Raw genomic sequence first — 25,370 nt, 5'->3', positions numbered from 1 at the left:
TAGGGCTGTACTGTTTCCTATAAAGGAAAGAATGTGAAGCTATTCGCCTATAGTAACAAATGAAAATCTACTATTTTAAAGTTACTGCTATGTATTTATTTTCTCTTTCCTGGAATTTTAAAAATGAATTCCTCCTCTGTTTTTGCAACAATTTGAAGAGTTGCCTCTTAGCAATTTTATGCTACACTCAAGGCTGATCAGTAAAACCATGCTACTGCAGGGAAGCTCCACTAGAAGACTCAATTTTACTTCATACAAGCTCACTGTGGGGATTGTGGGAGAATGCTAGTGCGGCTAAAATCAATACATTACAGTGTTTGCAGAGTGGTGAATTTCTTGGTATTTACAGCTCAATTATTTCTCAGTTTCAAACACTAGCAAAGTGTAATGAGCACCTGCCTATTAACCTACTGTAAAACCAAAGCAAATACTTCATGAATGCATATGAGAGACAGAAAAAACATCAAAATAACACAACTTGTTTTCTCCCCTGTAGCATTGGACTGTAGGGAGGCTTTCAAGGGGAAGAGGGGAAAAGGGAAAGGGGCAAATAAAAGGATGAGCTGAAAGAATTTGCTCTGGGATAAGTCAGGCATAACGTGTTTTAGCTAGGAGCTAATTTTCATAGATAAAATACAAAGCTCTGAAAATAAAAATTTAAAGTAGAATGCTTGTTGTTAATCTTAAAACACAATGCCACTAACAAGCACTGCTATCCTAAAGACAATATAGGTACAATATATTCTAAAAGCATTCTAGTTGCTTTTTTAACACACAGTACAGGTATTTTTTTCTTTTACTTAATTTAAGCCAAACTTCAATTCAGAAGCTACATATGCTTAAAATAACAACAAAACAGATCCTATACAACAATTTGTCTTTTAAAAAAAGTTATTGTCCATACAAAGTAGCTGTTTCTGATGTTCAATTATAGAAAAAATTGTTTCAAAAAACCACACCCCTGTTTTAAATGCACATACATTGGTGGGGGAAAACTAATTAAAAATGGATGAGGGGGTTAATAGTCAACCTACTTAATTCAACAAGGTCTGTGTATCAGCATAAATCTCTGTGACATGTTTCAGTGCCGGTGTACTTACACTTTTTCTTTCAGGTTCATTGCATCTTCTACATTATCATGTCGACAGCACAAATTTATTAAGGCTGCATAGCCACCAACAACCATGTCCGGTTCATATTTGGCTTTCACTTCAAGGGCTTTTTGCATATTCTAAAAAAGGAACAAAGCAAAGATGTGAACTAGAGGAAAAGTCAATATGACATTATGAATCTTACATGTTTCAGTGTGCAGTTATGCGACTGCTTTACTGCTTTTAATAGCATAAGATCATATTTTGAAAATGTAGCTGTAATATTTCAGGAAAATTTAAGAGTAAAGATTATTTTGCAGAAATTAGTATCTTTCTAAATCACTATATAGGTTAATTTCAGTGTAGGTTTCCAAGTCTATTTTCTTGCTTTAAGGTAACATTTCTATAGCATGCTTTAAATAAGGCTTTTTTTTTTTAATCCACACAGACACCATAAACATGATTAATCCAAGTTCTAATATGGTTCCTATTTATTTGGAATTCATAACAATTTTTCACCTAGTGTACTGCCAAACATACAATAAAACCACTTCCTAAAGAATAAAACTACTTAATGATCCCATAGAAAGCTTTTTTTTTTTATACATCGCTATTCATACATTTGACCACTTTGAACTTATAATGGTGTTTGCTTCTAGTCTTGTTTCATATGCAAAATCATAGAAACGGACAGCTGAGAATCACTCTTTCTGAACTATATTCTTAGCTGCAGTGAATACTGCGTTATCATCTGCATGACTGTTACTGTTCCTACATATACAGCTTTATAGGCAGGATCATACTGAAAAAGAAACTGAATAAAAGTGTGGTGATACCCCCACAAATTACAGACACACACTAAATGAATGTAAACTACAGCTGGACGCCTGCCGAATGAAGGCAAGAGACCCTTTATCTCAGAAGAGCTTTCCTCCTGCAGGAAAATGGAATTTCAATCCCTGCATTAACAACCTAGTAATATTTGAATTGCAAATGACTAGTGCATGTATCAGTTGCTTGACAATCTAGATATAAGAGACCGGAGCCATGGCTTGAAAGGACATTTGGCATGTATGATAAACCTATCACAGCTGTTACTATCATTCACTTTGCAGATTATTGTAAACAAACTTCAGCAACCCCAAAACATGCCATTCAAGGTGTTGCTGAAATTAGTTAACCTTTTGATTTAATTGCTTTTTGCACTTATGTTTGATTTATAAGCATCAAACCATGAAACCTCAAGCACTGCACTTGTCTTTGCTTAACTATTGTCTTTCCATAATACAGTCATTTATGTCCCTTTAAAAATATAGCTATGTGTTTCCAATTATCTCTGCATTGCTTAAGATACCTCTTCTTCACAAAGAGCATGTATGAGTTGTTTCAAGACATCTGTAATAGGCTGGTTTTCAGCTTTTCGCTTTTCTAGTTTCTTCTCCAAAGCAGACACGTCAGATTTAGCACTCTAAATGGAGGTAACAGAAAGAATGTCAATTTCAAAAACAGCCTTCCCCGAACAACTTGTCGGATCACTTTTATTAAAAGACAGACAAAATAATCCTCTCCTTCCATAGTATAAGAAAATTTTTAATCATTTAAGATGCTTTTATCTGTTTAAGTAGTACATATTAATTGAAGATTTGAGTCAGAATACAGTAAAAAAAAAAAGCATTAAGTAGCATATCTACAAAGGTCAACACTACTGTTTTTCTCATACTCTGTTCCTGTGTTCAGGGAAGTAGGGAACAGAAGCCTATTTCTTTTTCCCATCTCTGTTCTGCTCAGATCAGGGATGTAAAGACTTGACATTCCAGCATCACAGACAGTATGGATTTATATGGTTCCCGCCACTCAAGAGGATCACTGTAATTTACAAGCATGAATTAAGCCTCATACCACCACTGTTAACTAACTAGAACTTTCAAAGCAAATGTATTTTACCAGATAGGGAAACTGAGGCATGAAACTTCAGCCAACTCCAAGGTCAAGCGTCAGGTCTATAGGAAAATCTGGACAGCCTTTATTCCTACTCTGGAAAGTAACCTCTGAACTTCAAGTGTTATATTTTAATAATGTCAATATACTTGCATGACCTGAAAGCTAGTGATTATACTTCATCCAAAACCCATATCCAAACATTATTATTATTCTGGTAAGAACAAGCATAGCCATTGGTGAATTTACTTACTTCTGGAATGCTGTCTGTAGACACGGGTTTTTTAGGAGACAGTGACCTTACATCCTAAAATGCAGTAAAACAAAGATATCACTAATTCAAAAAAAAAATCTGTAAGTAAGCCTATGATGCTAAAAATGTTGTAGAGTTTATTATATAATTACAATTTTAAAAACCTGTATTCTGCAGCATTATTACATTGACTTGAAGTAACACTAAATGTATCCCTCTAAACTATCACACATGAGAATGAAAATAATTTCAACAGTTAGTGAAGAATCACAGAAAGGCTAAAAGGCTTACATATAAATCATTGCATTAAGGTATTTATTTTGCCAAGGAGAATATTTATGCACAGAGTACACATACTCTATTTTTTAGCTTCAAAGTAATTGCCATAAAACCACAGACCTTAATTAATTCAGGTACTTGAGAGGAGTCCAGCAGTCTGCAAATGCCGCTGCAGAGGTTTGTAGGGATAACTATATTCTGTACCAAGAGGTGGGGAAAAAATTATATGAGTTTTGAAACACAACCAAACTGAAATTTGTCTAACAGAAATTATCTCAGACGTAATTCAAGTCTCCAGCTCTTGCATGTCATTGAGAAGTGGTCTGGTTGTACTTAAAAGCAGCAATTTCAAATCTAATAGATACATGTCAGACAGGACAGGCATTATGTAGCAAAAAATGAAATGGTACCATCTTCTTCAGCTGATGGAAGTATTGTCTCAAACGCTCCTCCTTGGCCTGTACCTCTGAGTCACTCATGCTGTCAATCAAGTGATAAAGAAAATAGCCAACAGCTTCTGTGGAAAAAAACAAGAGAAAGCATTCCACTAAAATTACCGAGACTGTCATGTTATCAAGATTAATTTATAAGAAATCATTTTGGTGTGAGATGTCACCCTGATGAGAGGCTCTGAAATGGCAACAATGATCACTGAGGCATAGAGATTATGTGGTTTGGGAGCACATATCTAACTGGTGAGTGAAAGGAATATTAATTATTTTCAGACCCAGTGACAGCTTTTCAGTACAGAATCTTACTTCAATCTATTTTTTCCACTGCTGTGTGACAGAAGTGGTACTGCCCAAGGCCTTCCCCCCCTTTCCTGCCCGCCACCCCAAATAGTTGCCACAAATATTTTGTCACTGCTCAAAAGAAAAAACTGATTTCTACCACTTTGCATATTTTTTCTGTACATTTTACCCATTACATTCCATTACCAAGCTACATTAAGTATTGTAATATTGATATGAAGGCATAGAAGATGCTTTAACCATTACATAACTAATACTGAAGGAGCTGCCTATTAACCAATGAAAACCAAGATTAACAGATTTTATCAAATGGTGCTAAGACTCTTATCTATGCAAGTCAAAAAATATATGGGGTCCTGTACTCAAGAATTGGAACAGTATTAGTTAATTTTCTTCTCAAAATGTTAGCTTTCCCCGTAAACCTCCCACAGCAGGAGGATTTTTCTTTTTTTTTTAAATACAGATTATATGAAAAAAGTATACTTACTTCAAAGTAGAAGATTTGGGATGTTAAGTACCATTGTACTGCAAAAATCACTAAAGGTAAAACTAGATTGAAAGACGGCTTTTATTTTCTCTCAAAGTATTTAAGCACTGATACTGTGCTCATTCTATATTTTGGTCAATAAAATTAGAAAAATAAATCGTTATCAGCAAGATTTGTTTATAATTCTAAAAAAGAAAAGATCTAATGTATCTCAAAAATATGCTCTGATTATTAGAATCAGGATTTCACCCCACATGTTTTCAAATTTCACTTTCAAAAAGAAGCAATCAGTGTTTACTGTTGTAATCCCTCAAACCCATCATTACACAGAAGAACGGATTTGTGGATAAGTTACAATCATAGAAATTGAAACTCTACCAGTTGGTCCTGGAGGCGTCAGGCAATAACGTTCATCCTTGTACAACAGTTCTGTTATCTGGTAAGACAGAATAATCGTACATTGCAGCCAAAAGAAGCAAGGACAAATAGTACCTGAGATTGAATTCTCAAAATAATAAAGCATCTTGCTGTTAAGTATTATTCTTTACCACATCATAGTAATTCTCTAAAAAAAAAAAAAAAAAATACAAGGAAGGTGGGCTTTTTTTGGTGCGTGTGTTTTTTGGGCAAATAATAGGTTTTTCTTAAAAATATATATTGCAAACTGAAATGCTTTTATGGCAGTAAGACAGATTTTCTAGTATGTTTGTGTATCATTCTACAGAAAGTTAACTATCATAAGACATTGCCTAAAGCAAATATTAACTGATGTAGCTCCTGGAGATGCTACAATTATGTTCCAATTTACTGAAAGGCTGAAATTGGCCCGAAAAGCTTTTTTTTTTTTTTTTTTTTTTTAATTCTGAAAGAAGCAAATGCATGAAGAAAACAGAGGAACATGATTTATCATGCTCTGTTAGATTTAAGATAACTAGTATAGCTGTTCTAAATAAATGCAATTTTGAATGACAACATATACATCCATAAAATTTAATTGCATTCTTTACACTTAGACTAAATTTAGCACATATTCCATTAGTCTCATACAGATTGAAAGAACACGTGGATTTTACTTCAGAGGAAAAGAAGCATTTACCCCAAGCCCCCCACATCCTACTCGCAAATACTTTAACCTAAACCACATCATTTTAAAAATCCATTTGACTGTTCTTAAGCAAATTATATCATCTATATTTAAAATCCCAGGTTTTAACTATTTCAAGAATTTTGCTGTATCTGATGTGACAGTAGAATGCAATCTGAGAGAATTAGGAGGGAGATGGATTCTCGATGTCAGAGAGCTGTGTTTTAAGCAATGACAAAACAAAATGAATCCCCACTTAATTGTTAATGAAAATGAATAAATAAAGCCAGAAAACAACAAAAGCGCAATGGAATTATCACTTCTCATTCTACCAACAGCCTAGACTCTGTGAATGGCTAAACTACAGTGGTCTTCTGCCCTTTTGCCCTTACCCTCCCTGTAAGGAACCAACACAACTAATCCACAACTAATAAAAACTAAGAAAGTCATGATAACGCAATTCTTCTGAATCAAATTTCAGAGAACACTGAAAATAATGGACTGCAGAAAAAAAGCATGATATCTTTTTTATTAAGTAACTGTTTTTCAAGTTAACCTTTGTAAAATAAGAAATGCTAATACTAATAATTTAACTCATAAATTTAGTAAAGATGACAAAATACACCTTTTCTCCACTATGGAGAACTGCAGAAGTAGCTGTAGATGTGGCTTTACATGCACACCACCGTTATTTCAGTCCTGCAACTGTCCTTCAAGTTTAATTCCGTAAAGGAAGTAATGAAACTGATCCCCTTTTTTCTTTCCTTTTCATTTTTTCCCCTTCTTCTCCCCTCTCCACACACAAGAAAGAAGGATAGATGCAGAGGACAAAAACATCTTCTGACCATAATCTTCACACAACACAAGGTGGTAGAAAAAAAAAAAAACACCCTGCACCTCACGACTAAAATTTATTTATACGTATCATTAAACAGCAAAACAGCAACTTTCCAAACTGCAATTTCCATTTCATTCCTTTTTTTTTTTTTTTCCTCCAAAATCTGAATATGCAGCAAGCCACGTACAGGCTTATATTAGTGAGGAAGTACAGTATTCAAATAAACGACAGAAAGCAGCAACTCCCTTCCCAAATTTGGTAACCACAACCCAGTCAGCATTTGCCAACATCTCCTCTGTTCTAGGTCCCTGCAAGATTTATTAACCAAGTTATATGGGGCACCTTTCTAAGGCAGCCTATATTGGAGAGGGCATGATCAGCCAATTTTCACTTGACTTCATTCAAGTGACTTATCTGTCTTTGCCTTTAATATTTTAAGTAAAATGACAAAAACGTGAAAAATCTAATCATGCCTTATTATTTTATTCGCCCTGGTGTGGGGATAGGAAGAAATTTTAGGGAAGGAAGGAAAAGGATTTTTAGAAGCGTCAGGAAAACCACGGCTGGCTTTGTATACGAAGCTACAACTATATACTACCTTCAGCTCTAATTGCATTGATCTACAAATCAGAATAAAGATACACATTTGATTTTTACAACTGCACTTATCAAATATGAAATCTCAATTTCATATAGTTGTATGATCTGCTACTGACAAATGTCTTGTTCTAATTAATGAGTTCTACAATTAGCAGGCTCAGAATTCAGATTTACATTATTTTATCATAAGCGTGCAGAGAAATTGATTTTATTTACAGCATCACTATCTCCACTTACCTTGCTCCAAAGCTGTACATCATTTGAGCTGAAGAGGGCAGCAAAGGATAAAAAATTAATAGGAACAAAATGATTTTACTCTGGTCTCTTGTGTGTTTGTTGTTTTTTTTTTTTTTTTTTAAACCCACAAACTATATTAACACTGAGGATCTTGTTATTTAAAGCAAATTATTAAAACTCAGTAATTCCAACATACTGTTTAAACCTATCTGGTACAGAATAAGTTTTGTACTTTTTATTATACTGAACTCTGTTTCTAGTAAACATCCTAAAATAATGCAGCACTCCTACTAGGTAACTAGAAATAATATATTTTAATTTTTTTTTAATCTAATCTTTTAACACGTTCTAATTGTACATTTTAAATTTTATACTGCAGTCTAATATTTCAAGAAAATAAGCTTCAAGCAAAGAATTCACACTACATAGAAAACCACATGTAGAGTAGAATTTAGAATAAAAATTTAGACTTCTATGCATTAAAATTAATTTTTTAATATAGATGGACAACTACAGGTACCTATAAATGCATTTGTAACGAAGAATAAATTAATCAAATATCTCACTTAAGCTACAATGTTTATTGAAGATAAATAGGTAATATATTAAGCACAAACTGAAAACGAAAGAATTCTCCTTTCTCCGTTGATGTTCTACAGAACTGAATGGAGAGCACTTCTGCACATCATCAGGTTACAACCAAAGACCAAATGTTAACCAGTTCACTGAAGTATAAAAAAACCTGACATATTCCTGTTATTTACAGGACATCACAGTTCTATCTAAAAGCTGTAACATCTCAATATCTATAAAGCAGCATTAATCTAGACAAGGCTAAGAAAACAAAAATCAAAAGCTTTCGACCTTACTTTATCTTCCTATAATTCTTGTAAGGGGAAAATAAGATGTCAGTCTGAATGGCTGCAGTGGAACTTCAAAGCATTTACAGAAGTTTAGGATTCTATTTTACTTAGGAGGTTCAAGCCTAGGAACCATTTATTCTTTTTGTGCTACTGCCACAGGTATTTGAAAATGAGTGGAACACAGGTCCACAAAGAGGAAAAAATGCTGTTTGTGAGGTTAGTTCAGCTTTCCTGAGTGAACTCACTCCACCACTGACAGCATGACAATGAACTGCAGATATCAAACGCATCAATTTCCCAAAGTACTTGACTCTAAAATAGTAATGGTAGTTCAGGTAGATAGAATGGGAATACTTTGAAGCAATAACTAGAAAAGAGCAGCTTCAACAGAAATCCATCAGCTAGTATGCTACAGACATTGTTCTTGTGTCCCTCATGTGTCCATACCCTGTGCCAGTCCTAAACTCTGCTCGTTTGAACATTTGTGACCAGCATTTTGTCATGAAATTCTCCTGAGTACAGGTTTTTAAAAAATGAATGGTGATAACCAATATTCTCTTCTTCTCTCCTACCATATGTTCAAGCTTCATTTTTAGGCTGTTCTCTCTATTAAGTTTAAAATGGAGAAGGAAACATGACTTGGGCATGCTTTCAGAAACTACAGAAAGGTAAAATTCATGTACAGCAAACCTCATATATAGCTCCTGAAGCCAGGTAACAATAAGAACAAACAGGAAACTAATAAATGCTGCACTTAAAAGTGGCAAGGAGAGAGAACAGTCAGCTGAAGGAAGTCAAAAAATATTTTGTTTGCCCCAGAATTCTGAGTTTTGAGTCCAGATGTTCAATAACTCTTTAAATCACAACAGGAGAAATTGTTCCATTGCCTAGGAGTCTAACTATTTTGCTTACACTGAGTATAAATCTTCAGCAGCTAATTTTTACGATACAAGCTGATAATGCTTTCAATTTGCTGCAAGTCGCATTCTGACCACCTGCACAACTCTCCCGTAGCAGGCTATTTCATGCCAGCATTCCTTGGTGGTGTGCGGAAACATTGGTGTCTTGTTTTCTAGGGCAAGCCCTACTTTAACTGATTATTTCTCTGTACTTGCAGACAGAAAATAAGTATTAACTAAAGTAACAATTTAAACATCTGAAACAGATGATTCTGGGGCTGAAAAAATATTATCTAAATATTATCTAAAATATTATTGCACATACCCTTTTGAAGAGAAGGTTATCTAGTGCCAGGTTAACAAGCCCAGTTTTAACACTGGTTTTCTTTTTTCTCCTCCTTTTCCCTTCGTAGAGCATGATCGGCTGGACAGAACTTGCTATTTACAAGGTAATTATTTTGGCTATATTCATCCCCTGTGTTTTAGTAATACCCAACCTAAACAGTCACATCACAGCCCTTAAAAATTTTTGGTAAATTACTCAGTCAATAAAACCAGCTTTCAGACTCTGGTCCTGAGTAATATTAAGTGACTCCTGTGGTGTGAAACTACAGAAAAAAAGCTCACATTCCTAAATGTTTGACTGGAGCAAAAAGAGGATGATAAAAGTGCTTGTTAATTCACACATATTTCCATAAGCTTATGACAACCCTGCAAGTAGCATAAAACCCTCTTTTCAAAATGGGACCAAACAGGTCTGAGTATGAAGTCGTGGCAATGTAGCACAATGAAGCTATGAGATACAGTGAAGTGTGCCTGGCTTCTCTTGGTATTTTGTTTTCATTAAGCACCTGTCTACTCTAACGGTTAACAATGATCTGTAGGGAAATCATATTAGCACAGCAGTTTAGCAACATAAAAGTTAGTAAAGATAAAATCCCAAATGTTTCCTACCCGTAGAAGTTTATATACTGTCAAATATCAGATAACAAACAATAATAGCAGTATGCTCAGATAGAGCAGGGGGTAAGGAAACCAGGGAGACCAGAGAAAAAACAGATTCCTCAGATCTGCTACAGCTGGAATCCTACTTCAAAATTCTCAAACAATGAGCTGGGGACAGGAGGGGAGGGAAGACTGCACAGAATTGTGCTCAACAAGGCAAAAGAGAGGGGAAAAAAAGGGATATTCACATAACAACCTTACCTTTTGAATCCCCTAACGAGGCTGTTTCTAAACTGGTGAATATCAACAGAAGGTGTGCTTGCTGAAGACACTGTAAATGAAAGCAATGTTTCTAAATAGTCATTCAAAAAAAGCCCTGAACTCCAACGAGTCAGTTCGTCACATAAATGGGGACTGAGTAGATGAACTATTTTGTTTATTTAGTAAACACTGACAAACATTTGTAAAATCAAAATTTCAAATACCATGCTATTTGAAAAAGTCCTGGCTTTTATCAGCTCTACATCTGCTTCTTTTCCAAAGAGATTAAATATTCCAAGAGATTTTTGCCTCTTCGCTACCTTTAATGCCAGTTAATGTATATATATTTATTTATTACAAATTAGCAATAGAAATAAGCATCCCTGCAAAACAGTAACAAGACCAAATAAAATACTCCGTTGCAAAAAGCAAAAGAAAAAAAATACAATGCTAACGAAGAAAACTTGAGACATTGGTACTGAAACAACAACAAAAAATACACCACAGACAAACAGTTTACTGGGATGTTTCAAACTGAATACCTGCCTTAGAATAGGCTTAATGTAAATCCTACTGCTTTTTACCATGAGACTGTAAACATTTCTTTCTGCTGGTGTAAACTGCCTAACAAGAAGCAAGAAGTAGTTTTATCTAAAGCACTATCCACTAAATTAAGTTAAATGTAAGGGGAGAAAAAGACACACCTTTGAATAACCATGAGCTGTAAACATTAACATGTAGAATTGTTATAATATTGGATGAACACAAAGATAACTAAAATAATTTTAACTTAAATGACCTGAGAGGTCATTTACCGTTATACCTATATACTCATCTTTAAACTTTTTCTTTGCTAGATATTGGAAATAATTCTACCTTCTTCCTCTAAAATTGCTTTCTCTCATTTCAGTGTCATAGTACAGCTGGAAAAACAAACAACAACAACAAAAACAGAAAAAACAACAGTAGTAGGTAAATTTAGGTCCTGTATGAAGCTATCTTAATTTGACTTCGCTATCACAACACACCTAAACCCTCTGAAAACCTGAATGCACTGGGTCCCATCAGCAAAGGCTGTAATACAGTAGGTAGATGGTAGAGGAGAACCAAAATAAAAACACCAGCTCTGTGTGAAGCTGCAAAATAAAAGGCAGGAACAACATACTAAAACTACACCTTAGTCTAAGCGTAGGCGTTTAGAAAACTAAGTTTTAAATGTTTAAATGTTTATTTTAGTTGGAAAATCTCAGGTGAAGTTGGTTTTCATGCAACCCTTAATACAAACCCTCCTCCGCTGGTTTATGAAACTTTTTGCTCATAAAAAGACGAGCAGAAAGCATCTTAGTATGCTCAGCTGCTGCTGACAATCGGCAACCTGGTTTCCTTAGCAACAAACAAGTCTGAGAAAATCAAGAGGCTGACAATGAAGTGGAATGGAATGGCATGATAAAGGAGAAAAGCAGCTCTCATGTACGCTGCCTTATGCGCTCAGATTCCTCAGCTGATGCTTCTTAGTTTTCATCTTGTCAGGAGCAGAAATCTATACGTTATAAGGTATGAGAAGCTGAATCAATACACCTAGATAGCAACCAGCACTCATACCCAGCCTTCACCTCCCCTAACTACATTGATGAGACAATCTTGAACTATTTTCCATACTGCATCTATTTTTCCCTCTTTGTAATACTGCAGAAGAAGCCAATCCAAAAAAAAAAAAAAAAAAATCAGCTACTTAATATCTTTGCCTTATCATTTCCTAGGTGCTAATTAGATTTACTAGCATTCATTTCAGCTTGGTAAACTATTTACCGGAGTACCTTCCTTTAAAGCTCAAGTTCAAAAGAAATTTTGTATGATTTTATGAATTATTAACGCTAGGCTTTGTAAAAAGAAATACCACTACAAGATTTAAATTCAAGACACAGACAACAGCTAAGCAATACACTATGTGAGAATAATTTCATGACAGTAAAACAAAATGCAGCATGTTACATATGTGCCGGATCACATATATTTACCTTATACCAGGTAAAAACACATTTGTGCCTTTAAACACAACGAAAAATTACTAATTTACTTAACCAAAATGAGTGTGCAGGGATGGGGGGATATAATTTTTCAAGTAGGCAAAAACATACCAAATCCTACTTCACTTTTCAGAAAAAAAATTATTGCTAATAAATAGCTAGCCTTTCAAAAAAGTATTCAAAGCTGTTTCACGTACTACTTTTACATGGTTAAGATTTCTGTTGTAATAAGAACTAACAAAAGTAATGGCAGAATGTAAGGTGAATCTTAAAAGATTCACTTAATTGATAAATCTTCATTACAACAATTAATAAATCACTAATACCTACTCATTTAATTTTCTCCTTTTCACTTGTATTATATACTGAAATACAAAAAAGTGATTTAAGCTTTTATACAGACTCTGTTTTCAAGTTTAATATTAAAAATCTGCTTCTTACCGTAACTTTTTCCATCTTCAGATGAACAGAGGACTACTCTGTTTTAGTATAAGCTTACAGTTAACATTAGTTTCTTTCCAAGCCTCAGCACAGCTTCACGGGGTCACAGCATAGTATCTTTTTGTATTAGCTAAATAAGTCAGTGACTGCTTTAACTTTTCCCTCAGTCTTACACAAACAAAACTGTTGTTTAAAAAGAGAACTTTTTATATCAGATTTAGTCCAAGATTAAGGGGTTTTATTACGGACTCAGTATAGTAGGCAAATAACTTCATGACCTAATTACCCTGTCAAATTCATACCCAACTTCCAGACTCAGGTTAATGCCAATGGCAGTCAGTTATTTAAAGCTGATTCATTCATAAATTATTCTGCAGTACTTCTGAGCAGTGCTGTTAAACTAGCATCCCATTGTAATTGATGCCACAAACAGAAAACAAGAACAATCCCTGCACCAGAGCCTTAACAGTTGTTGTCCATGCCAACTGCTTCCTTAAGCACTCCTAGAATATGTGGGGTTCACAAGCATATCACAAACACAGCTTTGCTAAATATCATATATGTCATGTTATGGCCAGTCTCAATCCTAAAAATCAATTTAACCACGTTGTCCAGAACTAGTGGTTTCAAGTCTGACATCTTGTCATAGAGAATCTCACATAACGAAAGCTTTGCGCAAATTTCCCACACACCTTTGTGCACATAAATCCCTTCACCTACAACCAACCTATCAGCATTACCACTGAGTATATAGTAACATGCAACATGAAATACACTTACACAAAGAAAGAACATTTTTCAGTCTTCCATGTGCTGCTTCATGTCTAATTTGTGCTACATGGAGTCCAACAGTTTCAAACAGGCAGTTATTTTCCTACAGAAAAAAAATAGTAAAAACAACATTTTAAGTACACACAATGAGCCTTTCTGACACTTGTATTTTTAAACTCTTCCTCCTTCCCAAAGGACCTTGTCATTCTTGTATTGGTAGCTGTTGAGAACCTAGAAAAGTGCTCTACAAGAGGTCTACATGGCTAGTTAAGATACGCTAGAACAGTACAATTGTTTTAATCTGCGATTCTGAATTCTTCATTAAACAAAACTGCACTGGAAACAAATATTACTGATTAAAAAAAGAATGTAATTCATGTATTTATTCTGACTTCGAGAAACAGCAAGCTAGTAAAACTCAAGGAAAATATTTTGGTTAACTCTGAAACAGAAAGAAAAGATGGCAGAAGAAAGACATTATAAACAAATCACCCATATAACAAGTGCTTCAAAAGTATTTTCAATATATTAAACAGACTTGATCATACACATTCACGTTTAGAGCACTACTAGTATCCGAATCTCTCACAGAGAAACAAGTGTTGCAGTGATCATTTTTATGAATTTTAAATGTAAACTCACCTTCATCTGGGCACAGGCAGTTTTGCAATCAGCAAAATTTTTAAAAACATAGTCAGTGTATGTTTCTGCATCGATTTCCACCCCCAACTCATGCATCACTTTGAGGATCTCAAAGATACCTATCAAAACAGAATTGGTAAAGCTGAGCATTGCAGAAAAATGAGAATTTGAGAAACACATAAAAATAAATGTTGCTTTTCAAAATCAGACTTGTCTCTTCAGTTTCCTTTCTTGAAACTACCATGAAAAAAAAATGCATTTTTATCTGAGGTGTTAATAAAGTTCATAACTGTGAAGCTTGAAATTGAGTTACTAAACTTCCTGTTGCATGACGCACTATCAAAATCAAGAAAGTCTTCATTAGCTTGGAAATTGTTAGTACACAGTTATTTTCTAACAGTGAAAATATAACAGTTACTATTAGTTATATTTGCAAAACATCTTTTGAAGCTATATATTAGAACGTCCATATTATTGTGCATAAAAAAGACCTGAAATTTAGTGTAATGAATATAATGAATTTCAAGACAAAATCAACATTCTTAGCTTTGTTCCCAACATCCAATCCCAATTAGTAAGGCAAGCTTTCAAGATTTGTTTCTAGATTTGTTCAAAGCAAACAACATTTTCATAAACAAATGGGTTTGTGTTAGCTCTCTGTATTAATGCATCAGCTTCAAACAGGAAATCTGAGAAAGGCTAGAGTCTCCCAAGCCCCCATGAAACTACATTACAACTTTTACATGTTTCGGATCAATTCACACACGTATTGCTACTGTAGAGAACCATCTAAAGACAATGATACCCAATCTTACTGGAGCTTAACAATGAGAGCATAGAGTTTTAGAGTACGTTTCATGCTTTTTAATTGTTCACACTCTTTTGATTTGCAGAAACTTCTTACAATAACCCTAGCTAGCAAACTCTGAACCCCTGTCAAAATCAATACAGGTATTATCATTTTTTGCTGGTCTAAAAATGACTTGTCAGTTGCTGCAGGACACCAGTTCCAAATAGCATATGTTTTTTTCAACTTGCATTTCATACTTATTACTTTAAAAATGCAAAGTTTCCCAAAGTCCCTGCCTTTGCCCTGGAGTGCCACCTATGGAAAAGTGACACTTCCATGAATATTTTATGCAGTGCACTATGGTGCAAATAATCAAATGTGAATTCCCTTTGAGCACTTGCAAATACATGCAGGCAAGTCACACTAGATTAAAATCGCATCATCTGTTCGAGTTTGCCTTAAACAAAACTCTGATTTTGGCCCGGAATCTGTGAGAATATGAATAAAGAATTAATTACGGTAAGTCTTTCCTGATACCTTTCAAATTTTAACAGCTAGTTTCTATTTCACGTTTTCAACTTCTCAGCAAATGCATTAAGCGCTCTTGTGTTGAAACCTTTTACCAAATAACTGAGTTCGAGTCTTCATCACTAAGGTACAATTTGAAGACTACAAGGTATCTAACACAGTGAATAAGGTGTGGTGAACTCAGGAGATTTAGATCTAGATACTTAACTCTATACCTAGAACGGAGCAGACATCTGCTTTGCTAAGCATAGCCATTCCAAAACACCCATTTGTCACAGAAAAGTTACATGGCCTGGCACAACTCCTCAGTAGGTAGGTGCACGTATGAAGGTTAGGACACCAGCAGAAGACTGGGATGCAAATTAAGGAGGTATACCAACAAAACTATTGTATATAGGCAAATTAAGTTGAAAGCACAGCCACACACTTCTTCATACCTACAACAGCTGATGTGGAGGGTTTTTTGGAATAGATTGATGAAAATCAACACAGAACCCTACAATTTCGCATAGATTTCCTACCTCATGGAGAGGAAGAACTACTTTACTACTGCATAAATATCTTCTGCAACATAAAGCAGTGAAACATTCCCACTTCTATCATAATACTACAATATCATCAAATGGATGGATGAGTAAAGGTTTGAGCATTATTATATGTTGACTTTCTAGATATCACTTTCACCTCATAACAGTACTGGAAAATACACTGATGTGTTCTCTCTCTCCCAGCTATCTAAGATCAGACTAGAAAGGACAGAAGTGCAATCACATTTAGCTAGAACACCGGTCTCCAGACTTTTCTGAGAATGCACTCTCCCCCACTTATGTGTATTTACTTACAAACTGCATATATGTATTACTATACTAGTATATTATGTACATTACAAAACATACACAAAAACAGAAAGTAAAAAAATATGAGGAAAATGAAATAAAAACTAGTTTAAAAATAACTATTTCTTTATCAGCTGTACACCCATACCTCAATGGATTGTTTTGTGGATCCCATTTTGGGTTCTAGAAAACTGGGTGTGACCAAAAAACACATAAAGATACCAAAAAAAATCACAATCAAATAGTCTTCTAAAAAGACTCTGAGAATAAAAGGATTACTAAGAGAAAGAATGCATTATTTTTTTTTACTAAGGATTAGTCCCTGGGGACCATATAATAGTTCATTCAAAAGGTCTGCATGAGACAATGTATTTAAAAATATTTATTTTGCAATTGTCTAAATCCTGAAATTATCCAGAATTCTTGGTGTTGTTGGTAGCAGCATTCTTCTGCATTTGAGGAAAAAATCATGAGAGTAATATGAAATGCAGCATATCCACAAAGTCTTAAAATTTCTATTCATGGCATAAAAAAATCAAAATTTGATGGAGTCCTGTTTTCATATATGCACAATAGTTCCTTGCACCCATAAGGGCTCACAGAAAGTTTTTTCTGTCACCTCCCTGCTTGATCAAGAAGAGAGTTTTGAGATGATAGGCTGAGGTATGTACAGATTCCAGGAGTTGAACAGCCAAAATTATGTAACTGAATTATAAGAAGACAGAAATAGGGAACAAAACACAGCCTAACATTTCCGTTCTCCTTTTTTTGTCAGCACTGGAAACAGCATTGGAACGCCCCAGCGGAAGTAGAAAACCATCTTTCCTGCCTCAAATAAGTATATCCAAACACCAAGAAATACAATAAGAGATTAATCACAGGATGATCATAATATTCCTGTGATAGAGCAGAGCAACTGACTGCTTCTTAAGGAGAGAAAAGAGAGGCTCACATTTCAGACCCCCTTTCATTTAAGTTTCTCATAAGTAGCACCTTATATCTAATACGGTCCCACCAGAACAGGGGGAATTTAATTCCTAAGGCAGCTACGTACAGTTCAACATGTGAAAGTACAGCATAATTGTGCTTACAGCAATTCTCTAAACAAATAAGAAACTTGTAAAGTGAGGATGTGTACAGGAAAACAACATAATATTTAAGTATTTTTGCTGTGCTGTTCATCTGAAATGCACTCCAAAGTTCTTGACTGGAGAGGCCTGTCTACAAAACATGACCTCAAGCAATTACTTTGGGAAACCACCACTCATTGCTCTCAGTGGACGTAGACATTTATTTCCTTTTTCATCCAACTTTTTTTCCTGGGGCAAAGTAAAAATTGAATTATCATTCACAAGCCATGCTTTGTGTATAAAGCCACAACAGTTTAATAGAAAACAAAATTAAAATACACTATTGACTTTTTAAAACTGTCTTCAAAAATAACCGAAGTGATTCTACAAATATGAAGGGGGGCAATATGTTCAGTTACCACCATAAGCCAAACATTTCTGCTTAAGTATGTTATGCTCTCCTGTTACTATGATCTGATATAAGCTCAGTCTCAAAAACCTTCTCTGATCTACTGCATATAGCTCTTTTAAACCCTTTTACATACTTTCCATTGCCAAGCCTAACAGCATTTGTTTAGATAAATACTACAGAAATAAGTAATTATAAAGTTATATATCAAACGCATACAAAAGCGAGCATATTCCACCTGAAATATCTGCCTGTGTAAAATGACTGAAAAGATCTGTTTGCTAGTTCAGAGTGGTTAAGTTCTCTGCGATACATTTAAAGAATTGCCTTACTTAGCTTTATTCCTCCTAGCCACCACTTCGCTGTTATTTCTTTCACCTTCAGCTGCAAAACACAGAAATTACGGAACCTTCTTTGATATAGTGTGTCTGGTTTTGTTATAACAAACGTTAGATAAATGTGTAATTAAATGTTGCTACTAGTTATTTAATTGCTTGGGTCACATTATATGTATTATATTAAGGCGTTTGTATCCTGCAGTTCTAGATATGTTGCTGCTTTTCTTCTGTGTCCTTTAATGATTTAGTCCATTGTCTACCTCCTATCAGATTTTTACCAGATTTTTTTCCCCCCCTTGAAGTTCTTTTCCATTTTCAGCCTTACCAATACTGAGATACAAAATTATACACATTAGGCCAGGCGTTGCTACTTTGTAGATGAAGCAATTATTACCTCCTTTTTGGTATGAGATGTGATGCAGTGTCTGTCTGTATCTTTCTTAGCACAGCCATTATTCTTCACTGCTAGAAAGCACCATTCTGCTCATTTACTGTCTGTTGTCACCTTTAAGTTCTCACTGAAGCATTATTTCCTGCTCTGTTATTTCTATAAAAATTTCAGGGTGTTTTTTTCTCCTCCTATTTACTTTACCTCAACTGTATTGGTTGTGTTTTTAGATAGTGGGTCTCATTCTTTTTTTTTCTTTTTAATTACAATTACATTTCAAAAATGAATGCGAGCTTACACATGGGAAAAAAAGACAATTTGTTTCACTGCAGCAAGAATAATTCCACTGATACTTCACTGCAGAAAAAAACGCTTAGATATCTTCTCACATATTTTAAGAATTGCAAAATCACTGACCTTTGTAGTTATGTATGGAGTAATAACTTTCACACTTGACGATTCAAACTCAGAGACTAAGTATGAGGTTACGAAAACATGTTTGAAAAGCCACAGTACTATCAAACAGCCATACAGTAGTTTATGCATCCAATGCTTTTACAGACAGAAGACGACAGGCTTTCTAGGGCATGTTAAAGAAAGCCAGAGTTAAGGGCTTCTGCACCAGTTTTATTCTCAATTTGTTTACATGACTTCCAGCAGTAACTCCTAGCCAGAGTACAGTCAATTTCTACAGTAGGAATTGAAATTAAGGAAACTTCTGAACTTGCCAGAGACCTCGATCTGAAACTTGAGTCTCTCTCAACGGTCAGACATAGCTTCAGCTTTGGGAGCTAAGTCTAAATCTAACGCTTTCAGCATCTCTTATAATTGTGTCAGTGAGGTGAAACCTTCGTTGTAGTAACGGACAACCTCTTCTTGTTCAGTAAGCAGCACCCACATATACAGAAGTATGACACAATTTAATTTTACTTATTTGTGGCAATAATGTACTCCAAGTAAGTCACTAATGACCCACCTAAAACCAACACTGAGAGACTTTTAAAATGTTGTAGAACTTTGAAGCACTTGAAAACCTGTAAGAAGATAAACTTGGGTAGTGGTCTAGCAGAACAGATCCTAAAGAGTTAATAAAAACTGAATATTGTTTTCACAAAGGCTTTTTGAAAAAGATTTGAGACATTTTTATAGCCAGAAACAATTAGGGAATACTTGTTTCAGCATTTCTTCCAAACTGGAATGTGACTGTATATTTAAGATAAAATTGCGATATGAAGAGAGTGCTAAAAGCACTTTTTTTTTTTGTTTGTGCATTTTGTTTGTCACCCAGTGTCACACTAACAACTCTGCATCTCATTCTAAAGCACATTATACTGTGAGATAAGATGAAAAAGACAGTTTTTTGTTTCCCCAAGGGGGAAGTACTTCTGTTAAAAGCATCTTTTTACAATACCATTCTTTCTGAATTACCAATAACGCAAACCAAAGAATTAGATACTGTACTCTAAAATTTAATATTTGTTCAATTCTTATTCATAGCCTGTAGACATCCCCATGTGTAACAGGGGAAAGCATGCTAAATGCTTAAACCTACTTAAGAACCCAAAAGATTGAGCATTTCTGTCCTTCAATCAGGATGCTGTCAGGTCAGGCTCGCACATTCAGTGACGTAAGTTCTCCTGCAGTTTTTATTATTGTAACTAAACTCACATTTGGCTTATCAGGTACATAATAAGTTGGTTTAAAAAAAAGAATTGGATTTGCAGTCCAAGAGAGCTATTGTAACACCACCTTACTATTAAATGCTTCTCTCAGATTTCAGTTTCTTCAAGAGTAAGCTCTTGGAAGTAATGAGGAGTGAAAAGAACCACTGAAAGGCAGAAAGAATGCGAAGAGTTAAAAAGATAAACTCTTTTGCTCATCTTTCTATACAAAGGTAAGCCACCTAAATTTGTATCACGATTAAGAAAGAAGGTGGGGGGGGGGGGGTGTTAAAAAGCCTTTCTGAAGGAAAAAAACGTTTGCAACAAAGACAGAAAAGCAGCAAGGTCCTCATTTATTTTCAAGAGCCTGGTGAATCTTGAAGTGGTGTTTTAGTGAAGATTTGTATCTTAGGTTTACAACAAAGCAAGAGAAGCACATATCATATTGCTAACCTTTAAGATTCTTCTCTTTCTGGAACCCAACTATCAGTGGCCAGAAATAGTGAGGTCTGAGCGGCACGCCTTCCTCTTTCATGGTCTTCATCACATCAATAGCCAGGGCTAAAAACATTCAAAACATAATTAAACAGTGATCAAGTACTTTAAATAAGCATATGTAAAATAAATAAATAAGCAGTGTACCTGATTTGTTGGCCTCCAAAGCACAACGCAAGACAAATGTCAACGGTGCCGAGTGCATTTTTGTTTCTTTTAACTCGCTACAAAATTGCTTCAGCTTGCTCAAAGGCTGCAACGAATTTCAAGAATTAATATATTTTTACATTCCTCTAATTGTTTACACTGTCAGATTCTTCTCCTGTTTAGGAAGTGGATATTACACATCCCAAACACGCTTCCCTCATGAATTTCATTTTACTATGCAAATTGACATGAAATACTAAAATCCTTTGATTCTGTAAGAACTATGCAAAAAAAAAAAAAATCTACCGTTTTCCATCTCCACAGATTCATTAAACTAAATATACTATCACTAGTGCATTACAAAAGAAGTATCACTATGCTGCATACCAAATCTCTATTTACACAGTGTTGTAAGAAGAAGCTACCCTGGTCCACATTATCACGTGATAAATGATTATAAGACTTCAAAATATGGAAACTTATATCTTCAAAGCCATGAGTTATCAGAGTCAAACAGAGGTTCATCGCATCTGGAGATAGAAAGACAGAGAACAACATTAGAATAGTGTATATAACTATTTTCACATTAAAATACAGTAAAAGTAGTGAAAACTAGGAAAGGAAGTTTCATGTATCATTGACATACCTTTTAACATGACTCACCAATCAAATTTGAAACTTCAATTTTCAGAATTATTTACATTGTCAACAAAATTCACTTATTGCACTAAAAAGACCATGCCTAAGATTAGCAAACCATCACCACTGTAGCACGATAGGATACCAGGTAAGAGAAAAAAAAATTCTAGACATGTCAAAAAATTAAAAAAAAAGGAAAAGGAAAAGGGAGAGTATAATTAACAGTTATCAATCAGACTACACATACTGGGATCTAAAAGTGACTTTAACTGTAGATAGAGAAAACTATACTCCGTGTTTACTGTCTCCCTTTTTATGACATTCACAAAGAGCTGTCACAACAGGAGTTACAATAGTGTTGTTTGAAGAAAGGACTCCACTATTACTGCTCTCCTATAAAGCCTTAATGAATTTTAGAAGTTAAAAAGATGACACATTTCTGTATGTGAATTGCTTTATATTTTACGTTTGGTTTATATTTTAGTTTAAAATATAATTGGTTTATAAAATTGGTTTATAATTTACATTTCAGAAAGCGTGATTAAGAACAGCATAAATGAATCCATAAACTAACACCAAAATAGTATTTTCATTCCATATTCAAGATACAAAATTACCTATTTTTGGTGGCATTAGGCACTCTTGGGTGGAAAAAAAAATGCTTTCCTTCTCCATCCTGAGCAGCAAAGTACCACTGCAGTAACCAAGTACATACCTGGAATTAATTCCTTTTCAAATCTTATGCGTTCTTTAATATCTTCAATGTACTGAGGATATCCAGCCTTGGCAAGGCTAAAAATCACCTGCATCAAAATCCTATCCATAAGGTACCCTTCAGTCTTCTCAACCTCTTCTAGAGTCTGAAAACAATAAGATATTTAACTTTAATAAACTCTATACTGACTTCAAACAGAATACATTAAAATAATAAAATTTACAAAAGCTGGTGGTTGTGGTCCATGCCTCTCCCCCCACCTCTTTTTTTTTTTTTTTTTTGAACCATGGGTTTAGGTACAAGGAATATGGTAGAGAATACCAAAGATCTAGAGAGTGTCAAACACACTCAGAATGTAAAAAGGGAAAGATATAAGGGATACAACAATATTTTTTCCAATATCTAATAATATATGAAAACACCAGTGGTATTCCCACCCGTCGTGGAATGACTTTCAGAAGAAATCACTATGAGAAGGGGAGAACGATTAATAAAAATTTTGCTAGTGTATGGGAGAAGGTTGCTTGATGAAGATTTAATATGTAAGCCCCAGGACAGTAATATGTTTCCCATTTCTTCCTTGATTTGGTCCTCTCCATCTAATACTACTACTATTTATTAAAATCAAATCAATTTTATTCCTTTCCAAATATTTCCTTGATTTAAAAATAAAAAGAACAAAACTTGAAATGATCAACTACACGAAGGGCTGTAAAGCAGCATTATCTTATTCAGACACTATGAATATGTAAGTTGCAGGTATGAACTCTCCTTAAAAAAAAAAAAAACACAGTTTTACTGGAAGCATTCTATGCTTTCAATGAGAGCAGGATAATCAAGGTTTACTTTTATATATATCATATACAATCATTGCCTCTTGAAAAAACCCAGAATTATTAAATCACTCACTGGCAAACATTATTCACCATGTCTTCTCATAGTGTGAAAAGCAAGCATCAATAGACAAATATTTTTCATAAAGTATGAGACTGCTTTCAGTCAACTGGCTATTCAGATGCAAAAAAAAATTAATTTTTGCTATGAGGAAACAAGTTTAAAAAATCTGTATGACTCCTCCTGTATGGATAAAAAGCATTTTGAAGTTAAATTGAACAAAAGATCAAACAAATTGTATTTAAATTCAAACTCACAATACCTTCTTGATGCTATCAGCATCACCCTTTTCAGCATATACATTCAGTAGCGATAAATAGGTGTCTGGACCTGGCTCAACACCAGCCATCTTCATCACTGAAAGGATATTTTCTGCACTCTTGATATCTCTAAAAGAATTCAAAAGAAAGACTCTCAGTGGATTTAATCACAATTGTTTATTGTCACTTCCACCTTTCTTCATTAAGGTTTTAAGAATCAGAAACACAGGCTGCAACAAGTACAGAGAAACCTATTTAACTAAGCAAACCCTAAAACATCAAAGCACAAATCGTATTACTTAGAAAACTTTCAACAGTTGACAAAGTTCAAAAGTTTAAATGCAGCAAATTTTCAAACAATACAGAAGTACAGTAATTTATCTTGAAATACAACATTTTCAGAAACAAGAAAAAATGTTTCCTTTGCTACATAGCCCTGTTTGCTTCAAAAATGCATAGAAAGACAATCTTTTATATTATGCAAAACCACTATGCTATTTTGTGGCATGCAAATTTCCTGTACAATATCACTTTATGTTATAGTAAAACATAAAAGTAAAAAGTAATTATTTTTTTTTAAAAAGGTATTAACATTACCCTGATCTTGCATGACCTTTCACAAGGCTACTGAATACTGCTTCAGTGATTGGGAGATCTTTGTTCTTCATAAATCCAAGAATCTTACTGAGAAAAGAAAAAAAAGACAATTTTTTTTATTTGAAAAGAAACTACTGAGCTATAACTGTGCTGTTGGACAAGTACTGTATCAAACAAATACTGATGTCACTGAGCTATTTTATCTAGGCATGCTGCATAATAAGGTCTTTTTTCATATGAAATATATTTGTCATTTTGAAATATGCATAGACAAAAGAATGGGGCTGAGATTTTTTTTGTTTGTTTCTATTTTCCTTTTTCCTTACTTATTATACATGTCCAGCAATCTCACTGTTGCAACTTAATGTTGCTAAAAATTAATGCAACTAATGTTAGACAGAATATCCAGTGAGCCCTGTGTAACAAAAAAGAATTACCACTATTTACTCCTTAGGCCACTTCGTTCTCAAATGCCCTCGCAAGTAGCCATTTTCTTACATAGGCAGTAAGCTTTTATAACTTCATACTTGTTCCACACCTGCTCTAAAAATGACAAAACAAGTTATTTTCTGAGCAACTTCAATACAATTTGATCTGAACACATATCTATGGCTTATTTTCATTTTTGTGATGTAGGTTCCAGCTATCTCTAAAAAGCTGCTATTCAGTACTCAAATAAATTATATTGTATCCTCTTTGCTTTACTAAGTTTCTAAGAATTACTCTGAAATGAGTTTTAACACTAATGGTGGGGAATATAATAAACAGATTTCTTAGAAATCTCTTTAAATGTGAGTGCAAAAGAATACCTGGCTCCTTCAATGTCACCCTCATTGCAATAAGCAGCAATCAACCTTTGGTATGTAACCTACAGAAAACAAAAAAGGGAAGTTAGTGATTTCTATCCAATAAATATTAACCAAAAAATAATATTAAAAATACGTACTCGATTTGGCTGCACATTAGCTTCCTCCATTCTGGCCAAGAATTCCGTTGGAGAAAATTTATGCTCATTCTGAAGGTAGACTTTAAGTAAAGCATTATAATGGCTTGTATCATAGACAGCACCTAAGGAAATATTTCAACCGTTGTCACTGAATGTAGATGCTCTAAATTTGACATGATTTTACAGCTTTCTTAGGTAATTAATTTCTTATCAATTTTATTCTGGATAAACTTTATTTATAATCAGTCT

At 34.4% G+C, this 25,370-nt stretch overlaps 1 protein-coding gene across 2 annotated transcripts in view; it reads right to left on the bottom strand.

Annotated features, from left to right (window-relative positions):
* Nucleotides 1-25,370, bottom strand: part of LRPPRC (leucine rich pentatricopeptide repeat containing) — a 93,351-nt gene that overhangs the window by 53,129 nt on the left and 14,852 nt on the right. For both annotated transcript variants that reach the window (XM_035564303.2, XM_035564294.2), the window contains exons 4-21: nt 25,122-25,243; nt 24,985-25,043; nt 24,176-24,262; nt 23,581-23,707; nt 22,425-22,569; nt 21,458-21,600; nt 21,071-21,176; nt 20,882-20,989; nt 14,409-14,527; nt 13,776-13,869; nt 10,528-10,597; nt 7,560-7,587; nt 5,179-5,236; nt 3,972-4,078; nt 3,682-3,759; nt 3,283-3,336; nt 2,446-2,559; nt 1,101-1,231 (exon numbers count right to left, since the gene is read on the bottom strand). In XM_035564303.2, the coding sequence (XP_035420196.1) occupies nt 1,101-1,231; nt 2,446-2,559; nt 3,283-3,336; nt 3,682-3,759; nt 3,972-4,078; nt 5,179-5,236; nt 7,560-7,587; nt 10,528-10,597; nt 13,776-13,869; nt 14,409-14,527; nt 20,882-20,989; nt 21,071-21,176; nt 21,458-21,600; nt 22,425-22,569; nt 23,581-23,707; nt 24,176-24,262; nt 24,985-25,043; nt 25,122-25,243 (1,750 nt within the window). The remainder of the gene's footprint in view (nt 1-1,100; nt 1,232-2,445; nt 2,560-3,282; nt 3,337-3,681; nt 3,760-3,971; nt 4,079-5,178; nt 5,237-7,559; nt 7,588-10,527; nt 10,598-13,775; nt 13,870-14,408; nt 14,528-20,881; nt 20,990-21,070; nt 21,177-21,457; nt 21,601-22,424; nt 22,570-23,580; nt 23,708-24,175; nt 24,263-24,984; nt 25,044-25,121; nt 25,244-25,370) is intronic.

This window comes from Cygnus atratus, chromosome 3 (assembly GCF_013377495.2).
Source record: "Cygnus atratus isolate AKBS03 ecotype Queensland, Australia chromosome 3, CAtr_DNAZoo_HiC_assembly, whole genome shotgun sequence".
Lineage (NCBI taxonomy): Eukaryota > Metazoa > Chordata > Aves > Anseriformes > Anatidae > Cygnus > Cygnus atratus.
This window is presented reverse-complemented; position numbering and strand designations above follow the sequence as displayed.